The sequence below is a fragment of the Salvelinus alpinus genome, chromosome 16, assembly GCF_045679555.1.
Source record: "Salvelinus alpinus chromosome 16, SLU_Salpinus.1, whole genome shotgun sequence".
NCBI classification, from domain to species: domain Eukaryota; kingdom Metazoa; phylum Chordata; class Actinopteri; order Salmoniformes; family Salmonidae; genus Salvelinus; species Salvelinus alpinus.
In genome coordinates, this window is record NC_092101.1 from 39,884,796 (window position 1) to 39,897,285 (window position 12,490).

The window sequence follows — 12,490 nt, forward strand, 5'->3', positions numbered from 1 at the left end:
GAGTATTTCTACTGTAGAGATGTGCGGTGTGTATGTTTCTAAGGGCAACAACATGAGTCCAGTATTACAGTTAGTTTCCTTCAAGAGGCATTTAAAAAATATATATATATATATTGTCCCTGGCACAAACAAACGAACGCAAGCTCAAAATGAGGTAACTTCCAGAGAGCATCATTCACTGGAGATCCTTATGCTGCCAATTTCTGGATAAAACACACGTTTATTTCTTGAGAAAATCCTTCCTACCCCTCTTCCTCCTCCACCTCCATACACTTCCTCCTCCACCTCCCTACCCCCTTCTCCTCCTCCTCCAGCTCCCTACCCATTGTCCTCCACCTCCACCTCCCTATCCCCTTCTCCTCCTCCACAACCCTACCCCTCCTCCTCCACCTCCCTACCCCTCCTCCTCCACCTCCCTATCCCCTTCTCCTCCTCCACAACCCTACCCCTCCTCCTCCACCTCCCTACCCCTCCTCCTTCACCCCCTACCCCTCCTCCTCCACACCCCTCCTCCACCTCCCTACCCCTTCCTCCTCCACCTCCCTATCCCCTTCTCCTCCTCCACAACCCTATCCCCTCCTCCTCCACACTACCCCTACCCCTCCTCCTCACACCTCCCTACCCCTCCTCCTCCACCTCTCTATCCCCTCCTCCACCTCACTACCCCTACTCCTCCTCCTCCACCTCCCTACCCCTACGTCCTCCACCTCCCTATCCCCTTCTCCTCCTCCACCTCCCTACCCCTCCTCCTCCACCTCCCTACCCCTCCTGCACCTCCCTACCCCTCCTCCTCCACCTCCCTACCCCTCTTCGCCTCCATCACCTCCTCCTCTATCCTTTTCCTCCTCCCTCCCCATACTAAAGCACATAAAGACCCTTACATCTCCATCACTGCACTCAGACTAATGAAAACCAACCACTCTGCATCTCTAGCTCTGAGAAAAGCACTATAAACATTCTACGTATGAGTACTCTGCTTTGAGACTCTTCCTAGCAGGAAGTAGTGACTTAATATCCCAGTCAGTCGCTGTACTGCACATTAACAAACTAAGAAGTGGTTAATCACTGACTTTGATTTCATGCATAGTCAGCAAAAAACACCAGACTCACTTGCGGTCCATTTTTTCCAATGCCGCCAAGGTCCCCCGTCTCCCCCTGAAAACCAGAACATCAAAACAAAACATTAGTACATTTTCTTCCTGTGTGTTAAGATGTTAAGATCCAGCCGATGGTCGCTCAGTCACATGATCAACAGCTTGAACACACAGGGTTTTATACAAACAAATGATTAAAAAGCACACATGGAAATGCTCTTGATTTCTCCTGTTTCTGTTTATTTCCCTCCTGCGGGTTTCCATTATGCTCTATAACAGTCCAGGGAGAATTCCTTCTCTTTGTTCATAAGGGTCAATACATTTATTACACAACCACCTCCCCTTGAAATTACCCAAGTACCCAACTCATTCACAAACACAGGGACTCTGACTTGCATGGCATTCAGAGGAAAACACTCAAGTGTAATCCATACTAATAAACATCTGCCACATAGTGCAGCAGTAATAATGAAGGCACAAGGCCTTGCACTGGGTTCACAACAGTTAACTCTAATGAAGTAACGTGAAGAACACGTCTGGAATTCTGCTCTTTGTTTTAAAGAGAAAAACCTAAACAAGAAAACTAAACTAAGACCTGAAAAGTGGTGAGCGGGCCATGTCGATTAGATAGTACACTACAAGACCAAAAGAATGTGGACACCTGCTCGTTGAACATCTCATTCCTAAATCATGTGCATTAATATGGAGTTGGTCCCCCCTTTGCTTTGATGTTGGCCTGGCTCGCAGTCAGCGTTCCAATACATTCCAAAGGTGTTCAATGGTGTTAAGGTCAGGGCTCTGTGCAGGCCAGTCAAGTTCTTCCACACCGATCTCGACAAACCATTTCTGTATGGACCTCGCTTTGTGCACATGGGCATTGTCATGCTGAAAGAGGAAAGGGCCTTCCCAAACTGTTGCCACAAAGTGTGAAGCACAGAATCATCTAGAATGTCATTGTATTGATTTTGCATCATTGGAACTAAGGGGCCTAGCCCGAACAGTGAAAAACAGCCCCATACCATTATTCCTTCTCCACCAAACTTTACAATTGACACTATGCATTCGTGCAGGTAGCGTTCTCCTGGCATCCGCCAAACCCAGATTTGTCTGTCAGACTGCCAGATGGTGAAGTGTGATTCACCACTCCGAGAACACGTTTTCACTGCTCTAGAGTCCAATGGCGGTGAGCTTTACACCACTCCAGCAAACGCTTGGCGTTGCACATGGTGATCTTAGGCGCCCAAAGAACAGTGGGTTAACTGCCTTGCTGAGGAACAGAACAACAGATAAGGCAGCCTTTCCTTTCCCCTGTGTGCGGCTGCTCGGCCATGGGAACCCATTTCATGAATCTCCCAACGAACAGTTCTTATGCTGACGTTGTTTCCAGAGGCAGTTTGGAACTAGAGAGTATAGAGTGTTGTAACCGAGGACAGGCGATTTTTACGCGACAAGTGCTTCAGCACTCGCTGGTCCCGTTCGGTGAGCTTGTGTGGCCTACCACTTCGCAGTGGAGCTGTTGTTGCTCCTAGACGTTTCCACTCACAATAACAGCACTTACAGTTGACCGGGGCAGCTCTAGCAGGTCATACATTTGACAAACTGACTTGTTGGAAAGGTGGCATCCTATGACGGTGCCACGTTGAAAGTCACTGAGCTCTTCGGTAAGGTCATTCTACTGCCAATGTTTGTCTATGGAGATTGCATGGCTGTGCACTCAATTTTATACACCTGTTAGAAACGGGTGTGGTTGAAATAGCCAAACCCACTAATTTGAATGGGTGTCCTCATACTTTTGTCTATATAATGTAAGTTTTCATTCCTACTACCCTGGTTATATTGCTCACTGTTCTGGAATTATTCTGGACAGTTAGCTTATGATTAGACACAACACCAAGGGAAAGAGATGGTTACACACACACTGGACCATATCTGCAAATGGACCTGATCGACTGACACTGTGTTGGTTGTTTTTCTAAACAGTCCAATACACCATGCGTACAGTATGCACGCTGATAGTAACTTCTTACCTTCAGTCCCTCAGGTCCAGGTTCCCCTATGTAGCCTTTCCTTCCAACTCTCCCCTGTAGAGAAACACACACACATTACAGGATGCATCAACTTTTCATGTTTTATCACATCTCATCTGTGTTACTTCATGATGAAACACCTGGAAATGGGTGGAGATGGAAACCAACAGGAAAACATGCAGGTTGTGTATCTGCAATGTGATTTGAAGGGAGGCTGGAGACACTTACAGTGGTGCCAGGGCCGCCAGGTGGGCCAAGGTGTCCCTCATCACCCTGAAAATACACAGTAAAACAGGTCAACACAGTGCAATGCATCATACACAGCTGGATTTGGGGACCTGTTAACATTACTGGGCACTGGCAGTAAGGGGGGGTGTGTGTGTGTGTGTGTGTGTGTGTGTGTGTGTGTGTGTGTGTGTGTGTGTGTGTGTGTGTGTGTGTGTGTGTGTGTGTGTGTGTGTGTGTGTGTGTGTGTGTGTGTGTACTCTCATCGATCACAGTGTTCTCCCTAGCAGAGTGACCTGGATCTTTCTCTCTATGTCCACACTGCCTGAAGGAGAGCTTGATGATTCCAATGATTAGCATGTATGATGTTCTGCTTTGAGACATTTTCTCTGATCAAGGGAAAGTTATTAATGCTATAGTGATTGAACTCTACAGCATTTTCTTGCAGGCTATGCAATAAGACTCCGTGCCAGGAAAGAGAGTGAGAGAGAGATTGAGGGGCCTCCCAACTCAGTACCACAGTTGAGTTGGGTGCCAATACCGTAACACAAGCACAATGGAAAGGTGTACGTACGGCACACACTGTACTGCACACACTGTACTGCACACACTGTACTGCACACACTGTACTGCACACACTGTACTGTACACACTGTACTGCACACACTGTACTGTACACACTGTACTGTACACACTGTACACACTGTACTGCACACACTGTACTGTACACACTGTACTGTACAGCACTGCCAAGGCTGCCTTGTTCTTATTTAGCATCCACTGCTGAACCATGACGGTATACAGCACCGTGGAGTCATGCCTTGGTATTTTGAATTACTCTGCAGCTCCACGTGAGTGAATCCATGACGGTACTACAGTACAGTGCGCCACACAGTGCTCCACATGGTGACTCTGGATAGTCACTCTACATAGTGCTCCACATAGTGCTCCACATAGTGCTCCACATAGTGCTCCACATAGTGCTCCACATAGCCTGAACTTACTGTAGCAATGCCAACCGCCTCAACTCTGGTTACAGGTTCAACTGTATGTATAAACTGACAATCTGTTTCGTAATCAAATGCAAACTAAATATTGTTAGCTTCCTGCATGTTCAGTTGTGTCTGCAGTATTCTGAGTATGATGTACAGTAGTTTAGTGGTTCTCACCCACAAGCTACAAATTCATGATAATGTCTCTTACCTCTGTTCCTTTTGGCCCTGGGGGTCCCTGTGGCCCTCTGGCACCTAGGAGTCCCTGCAACACAGCAGGATACATGGTATGTCATACAAAACAGATGTGTTGCTATTATTGAAAACACACAAATGAACCCTCAGGAGTGGAAGATGCACTAAGGATCAGGGGTTGGAACCGGTTCAGGGAACAGAACACCGGAAAATAAATACATTTTTCAAGGAACAGAATCAGAACTGGGAACAAAAGTGATCTACTGTATATTGTTTCGGAACAAAACCATTATTTTAAAATGATGGGAACCGGTTAATTACGTACCACAAAAATCGCAACAAAGCGCCTATGCAAAGCCCTCACTCAGAAAGGTAATCCAGGGTCTGCCTGCCTGCTTGCTGTCTGCCTGTCTGCTGTCTGTCTGCCTGCCTGCCGTCTGTCTGCTGTCTGCCTGCCTGCCGTCTGTCTGCCGTCTGCCTGCCGTCTGTCTGTCGTCTGCCTGCCTGCCGTCTGCCTGCCTGCCTGCCGTCTGTCTGCCGTCTGCCTGCCTGCTTGCCTGCCTGCCGTCTGCCTGCCTGCCGTCTGTCTGCCTGCCTGCCGTCTGCCTGCCTACCTACCTGCCGTCTGCCTGCCTGCCTACCTGCCGTCTGCCTGCCTGCCTGCCTGCCTGTCTATCTGTCTGTCTGTCTGCCTGCTGAAAATCTTTGTCAGCGTGTAGGCTACCTGCCCCTCCCCCTCTGAAGCATAGGCTACTGCAGCCTAATGTCGAGCTAAATATAAAACATATATATATTTCAGAGCTTTCAAAATTTTACTTTTTTGGGGTTCGAACCAGTTCAGAACTTTATTTTGCAGGTCAGAACAGTGGAACCGAACAAAAAAATGTTTGGTTCTGTTCAGAACATTTTGGTTCGAACCCCTGCTGAGGATTAAGCATTTTGAGTTGAGTTGTGGAAACAGTGCTTGTCTTTACCTTAGGTCCAGGAGGGCCGTTGGGACCTGGCACACCGATGTCTCCAGGAAAACCCTGAGAAACGAAACAGGATTAAATACAAAAAAAGAGTTAGAAATGAATCACCTGGTTCTTTGACGGCATCATTAATCACAAGACTGATGTGATCATATAGGTTTGATGCCACATCTAACATGACACACTCCTGAACACACCTGAATGTATTCAGCTACTTTATATTCCATTCTATTACATCATACTTTCTTTAGATATGTGTGTACAGAAAGGGACTGGAGGATTATCTACATAGTGTGCCTATATGCTTGTATATTGCTATATATGGCAGGGTCAGGGTCAGACCCAGACTGCCCCTCTTTTCTAAAAAATACTTTATGGATTGGCAATGATGAGAACAGGGAGCACACTGACCTGACCCTCTGTAAGACGGGGTAGGCAAGGTCAATACATCTGTATCTAAAGAGTGACAGGGCCTAGCTATGTTATACGAGCCTGATGTAAAGGGGGTGATGGATAGAGACGTTGGCTGAAGACTGTCAGACACACCTGCCTCAGCATGGCATGGCCGGCTCAATTAAAACAGGGGATGGGGAGGGGGAAAGAAGTCGGAGTGTTGGTGTGGGGAGAGGGTAAGGGTGAGGGGGAGAGAGGGAGGAAAGTTGGTGGGGGAGAGTGGGAGGGAGAAGGAGAGGGTGAGAGGAGGAGAGAGGGAGAGTGGAAGGAGAGTTGGTGGGGAAGAGGATGAGAGGGAGAAGGAGAGGAGAGAGGGGGAGAGAGGGAGAGTGGGTGGAGAGTTGGTGGGGGAGAGGAGGAGAGTGGAGAATGAGAGGGGGAGAGGAGGAGAGGGAGAGGGGGAGAGTTGGTGGAGGAGAGGAGGAGAGGGAGAAGGGGAGAGTTGGTGGGGGAGAGGGAGGAGGAGAGGAGAGAGGGAGAGTTGGTGGAGAGTTGGTGGGGGAGAGGAGGAGAGGGAGAAGGAGAGGGGAGAGGGGGAGAGTTGGTGGGGGAGAGGAGGAGAGGGAGAAGGGGAGAGTTGGTGGAGGAGAGGAGGAGAGGGAGAAGGGGAGAGTTGGTGGAGGAGAGGAGTAGAGGGAGAAGGGGAGAGTTGGTGGGGGAGAGGGAGAAGGAGAAGGAGAGGGAGGAGAGGGGAGAGGGGAGAGGGGGTGAGAGGGAGAGTTGGTGGAGAGTGGAGGATAGGGAGAATGAGAGGGGAGAGGGGAGAGGGGGAGAGAGGGAGAGTTGGTGGAGAGTTGGTGGAGAGTGGAGGAGAGGGAGAATGAGAGGGGAAAGGGGGCGAGTTGGTGGGGGAGAGGAGGAGAGGGAGAAAGGGGGAGAGAAAGCTATGGAGATCTATCAGATTTACAGATGTGGTGTTTTAACAGGGCCAAAGAGAGTAAAATGGAGTGAACCTTTCTGGGCTCTTTGATCTTGACAAGGCAACAAACAGTCAACCACCATAAAGTAGAGTTACAACATTTATAGGACGGATGGTAAAACAAGTGAGACATTGTTGGATTCAGTTTGATAAAAACTTAAAAGACATCTAGTCTGTGAGTCACATGATGTGCACACACCGAGAACATTACAGGATACGTTTGGATTAGTTTGACTTTCCAAATCCTATATATACCTATTAATGGTCTCCTGCTATCCTGCTATCTCATAGATCTGCTAGATTGGGAATAAATCAGAACCAATGTGACACAGGGATGAAGGAAAGCTTACTGTATGTACTTTATTTCTGTGGTGGGTTTAAGGAGTGTTATCGATGTATATCTGTGGTGGGTTTAAGGAGTGTTATCAATGTATAACTGTGGTGGGTCTAAGGAGTGTTATCAATGTATATCTGTGGTGGGTTTAAGGAGTGTTATCGATGCATACCTGTGGTGGGTTTAAGGAGTGTTATCAATGTATATCTGTGGTGGGTTTAAGGAGTGTTATCGATGTATATCTGTGGTGGGTTTAAGGAGTGTTATCGATGTATATCTGTGGTGGGTTTAAGGAGTGTTATCGATGTATATCTGTGGTGGGTTTAAGGAGTGTTATCGATGTATATCTGTGGTGGGTTTAAGGAGTGTTATCGATGTATATCTGTGGTGGGTTTAAGGAGTGTTATCGATGTATATCTGTGGTGGGTTTAAGGAGTGTTATCGATGTATTTCTCAGATGGTTCAGTTTGCTTGGTGTGTGTATCCTGTCCTCTCAAGTTGGACTCTGTCCCCCAAGTTCACGACCTTATCTCGTGTTTAGCATTCATTCGACACAGGACAGTGGCTGACCTGGGGTTGGGAGGGAGGCAGCAGCCGTAGAGATACTATAGATAGTGAGCAGAAATATAGAGGCAGTCTAAAGCACTACTCTGGTTTTAGTTCCTTACTGTGTCTTCTCTGTTAGCTTATCTACTGTTTACATGTGTCTGTCTCATGGCCCAGGACAGGAGTTTAACATGACCTAGGGTTGGGAGGGAGGCAGCAGCCATAGAGATAGATACTGAGCAGTCATAAAAAGCACTATGAGGCATTACACTGGACCTGTACCCGTGGCTTCTACACACTGTCTCACCTGGTTGTGACAACCTGTGATCAACTAAAAAGATAGATCCCATACAAAGGCACTATACGGCTATAACTATAGTTAATATAGACCAGTGCCCATGTTGCTTTTACACACTGTCTAATCAGAGGGTAAAGATAAAGAGTGATGTGGGGCTGATCGTGTTTTATGGTGTTAGTGATAGTGTGTATCAGTTTACACCCTGACCCCAGACAGAACACAGGTAGTGGAGCAGACCGCCTCAGACAGTCTCAGGGCCGTTTCTCTATCCCGTCTCTGGGACAATAAAGTTGAAGTAATAGGCAAGTAATAGGACAGGGATACAATATGGTCCCAACAGGTCCCAACAGAACTAGAATTTGAACTTGACTATAACAACAATGTGTAGGAACACACTCTTAGATCAGGACTATATGTTTTTGTGATTGGTTCAGTTTGCATGGTTTACTTGTTTGACCATGTATAGCACTATATGACAGAAGTTTATGACATAATTTTATGACATCATATTGAGCTGTATCAGTAGCTCAATGACCATTAAAGCGACAGAAACATTATAGCAGACATTTAACAGAGTGTGGCTTTAATGATGTCAGTGTTTTACCTCAGGTCCTGGTGGGCCAGGAGGTCCCTGCGGTCCGATCTCACCCATTTTACCCTGTCAGAGCAGAGAGACATTAAACATTTTAAAAAGCACATGCATATCTGAGTTATCCGGTTGCAGGTGCGTGGGAATAATGTGATAACTTAAAAGAAAAGAGAAATCCGCACACTGCCCTTGCTCGAATTACTTATTTTATTAAAGCTTTAACCTGTCTGGGAACGGGGTTCTCACCAACAGCCAATGAAATTGCAGGGTGCCAAATTCAATCAACATAAATCTCATAATTGAAATTTCTCAAACATACAAGTATTAGACACCATTTTAAAGATAAACTTCTCGTTAATCCAACCACAGTGTCCGATTTCAAAAAGGCTTTTTGGCGAAAGCAGAACTTATCATTATGTTAGGTCAGCAACTAGTCACAGAAAGCATACAGCCATTTTCCAACCAAAGAGAGGAGTCACAAAAAGCAGAAATAGAGATAAAATGAATCACTAACCTTTGATATTCTTCATCAGATGACACTCCCGGGACAACATGTTACACAATACATGTATCTTTTGTTCGATCAAGTATATCCAAAAACCTCAGTTTATATTTGGCTTTGCCTCCAAAACATCCCGTGAATTTGCACAGAGCCACATCAATTATAGAAATACTCATAATAAACATTGATAAAAGATACAAGTGTTATTCACAGAATTAAAGATATACTTCTCCTTAATGCAACCGCTGTGTCAGATTTCAAAATAACTTTACGGAAAAAGCAAACCATGCAAAAATCTGAGTACGGCGCTCAGACAACAAATCAAGCCAAACAGATATCTGCCATGTTGGAGTCTACAGAAGTCAGAAATAGCATTATAAATATTCACTTACCTTTGATGATCTTCATCAGAATGCACTCCCAGGAATCCCAGTACCACAATAAATGTTTGATTTGTTCGATAAAGTTCATCTTTATGTCCAAATACCTCCTTTTTGTTTGCGCGTTTAGCCCAGTAATCCAAATTCATGACGCGCGATCACTAGGTGCAGACGAAAAGTCAAAAAGTTCAGTTACAGTCCGTAGAAACATGTCAAACGAAGTATAGAATCAATCTTTAGGATGTTTTTAACATAAATCTTCAAAAAATTTCCAACCGGAGAATTCCGTTGTTTTCAGAAATGCAATGGAACTCAAGCTAACTCTCACGTGAACGCGCATGGTCAGCTCATGGCACTCTGGGAGAGACCTTACTCAATCCCCTCTCATTCGCCCCCACTTCACAGTAGAAGCATCAAACAAGGTTGTAAAGACTGTTGACATCTAGTGGAAGCCTTAGGAAGTGCAATATGACCCCACAGACACTGTGTATTCGATAGGCCAAGAGTTGAAAAACTACAAACCTCAGATTTCCCACTTCCTGGTTGGATGTTTCTCAGGTTTTCACCTTCCATATGAGTTCTGTTATACTCACAGACATCATTCAAACAGTTTTAGAAACTTCAGAGTGTTTTCTATCCAAATATACTAATAATATGCATATATTAGCAACTGGGACTGAGGAGCAGGCAGTTTACTCTGGGCACGCTTTCATCCAAACGTGAAAATGCTGCCCCCTATCCCAAACAGGTTTTAAGTGATATAGGAGCAAGAGCAGTGTGCAGGTTTCTCTTCTGTTTGAATTTAGAGCAAAGACACATGAAAACATCAACACAAAGTGGAAACATCAATGCCAAGCATCTCTCTCTTTTCTTCTTTCTCACTCTCACAAACAGATACCCACACACACACATAACGTACTGTATATTATATATACAAACAGACAGCCACATACACATAACGTACTGTATATTATATACACAAACAGACAGCCACACATGCATAACGTACTGTATATTATATATACAAACAGCATGAGGTAGATAAAGGCTTGGCACTCAAAGTGTCAGTAGTGAGTCTTCACTCTATTTGACAGTTGCCAGTGTTTCTAAGGAGGCAGGCAAGCTGTGTGTGGTTGGTATTGTGTTGTCAAAACAAATATTCATATGTGTCACGCTGTCACGATCGTGTGGAGGAGAGACGGACCAAAACGCAGCATGAGGAAAATAAGCCATCTTCTTTTAATTAAACGAACAAAGATGAACATGAAACGAAAACACTATTACAAACAAACAAAACAACAAATGATCGTGAAGCTAAATAACGCAAGTGCCCAGACAAGCAACAAACGTTAAACAAGACAACTACCCACAAAAGCCTACTGCCTATGGCTACCTTAAATATGGCTCCCAATCAGAGACAAATGAATGACAGCTGTCTCTGATTGAGACCCAATCTAGGCAGCCATAGACATAACTAGACAACCTAACAAACTCTATCCCATACACATACAACACCCATAGACTAACCAAAACACACACAACATACAATGCCCACCCCAACTCACGCCCTGACCAACTAAACAATAATCAAAATAACATAAAAATAGGTCAGGAACGTGACATAACCCCCCCCTCAAGGTGCGTACTCCGAACGCACCACCAAAAGTCTAGGGGAGGGTCTGGGTGGGCATCTGTCCACGGTGGTGGCTCCGGCTCTGGACGCTGTCCCCACACCACCATAGTCACTCCCCGCTTCCGTATCCCCCCCCCAATGACCACCCTCCAACTAAACCCACCTAACTGAAGGGGCAGCATCGGGATAAGGGGCAGCACCGGGATAAGGGGCAACACCGGGATGAGGGACGGCAGCTCCGGGCTGAGGGACGGCAGCTCCGGGCTGAGGGACGGCAGCTCCGGGCTGCGGGACGGCAGCTCCGGGCTGAGGGACGGCAGATCCTGGCTGGCTGGCGGATCCTGGCTGGCTGACGGCTCTGGCTGGTCATGGCTGGCTGACGGCTCTGGCTGGTCATGGCTGGTTGACGGCTCTGGCTGGTCATGGCTGGCTGACGGCTCTGGCTGGTCATGGCTGGCTGACGGCTCTGGCTGGTCATGGCTCGCTGACGGCTCTGGCTGGTCATGGCTCGCTGACGGCTCTGGCTGGTCATGGCTCGCTGACGGCTCTGGCTGGTCATGGCTCGCTGACGGCTCTGGCTGGTCATGGCTCGCTGACGGCTCTGGCTGGTCATGGCTCGCGGAAGGCTCTGGCTGATCCGGTCTGGCGGAAGGCTCTGGCTGATCCGGTCTGGCGGAAGGCTCTGGCTGATCCGGTCTGGCGGAAGGCTCTGGCTGATCCGGTCTGGCGGACGGCTCTAGCGGCTCCTGTCTGGCGGACGGCTCTAGCGGCTCCTGTCTGGCGGACGGCTCTGTAGGCTCATGGCAGACGGGCGGCTTTGCAGGCTCATGGCAGACGGGCGGCTTTGCAGGCTCATGGCAGACGGACAGTTCAGACGGCGTAGGGCAGACGGGCAGTTCAGACGCCGCTGGGCAGACGGGCAGTTCAGGCGCCGCTGGGCAGACGGGCAGTTCAGGCGCCGCTGGGCAGACGGGCAGTTCCGGCGCCGCTGGGCAGACGGGCAGTTCAGACGCCGCTGGGCAGACGGCAGACTCTGGCCGGCTGAGACGCACTGTAGGCCTGGTGCGTGGTACCGGAACTGGAGGTACCGGGCTAAGGACACGCACCTTCAGGCTAGTGCGGGGAACAACAACAGGGCACACTGGACTCTCGTGGCGCACTCTAGGCCTGGTGCGTGGTACCAGAACTGGAGGTACCGGGCTGAGGGCACGCACCTCAGGGCGAGTGCGGGGAGAAGGAACAGTGCGTACAGGGCTCTGGAGACGCACAGGAGGCTTGGTGCGTGGTGCCGGAACTGGAGGCACTGGGCTGGAGACACGCACCATAGGGAGA

The 12,490-nt window shown here is 47.8% G+C and overlaps 1 protein-coding gene across 2 annotated transcripts in view; it reads right to left on the reverse strand.

The window, feature by feature from the left end:
- LOC139541501 (collagen alpha-1(XXIV) chain-like) overlaps nucleotides 1–12,490 on the reverse strand; it is a 316,499-nt gene that overhangs the window by 219,658 nt on the left and 84,351 nt on the right. For both annotated transcript variants that reach the window (XM_071346202.1, XM_071346201.1), the window contains exons 19-24: nucleotides 8,659–8,712; nucleotides 5,508–5,561; nucleotides 4,550–4,603; nucleotides 3,350–3,394; nucleotides 3,122–3,175; nucleotides 1,111–1,155 (exon numbers count right to left, since the gene is read on the reverse strand). In XM_071346202.1, the coding sequence (XP_071202303.1) occupies nucleotides 1,111–1,155; nucleotides 3,122–3,175; nucleotides 3,350–3,394; nucleotides 4,550–4,603; nucleotides 5,508–5,561; nucleotides 8,659–8,712 (306 nt within the window). The remainder of the gene's footprint in view (nucleotides 1–1,110; nucleotides 1,156–3,121; nucleotides 3,176–3,349; nucleotides 3,395–4,549; nucleotides 4,604–5,507; nucleotides 5,562–8,658; nucleotides 8,713–12,490) is intronic.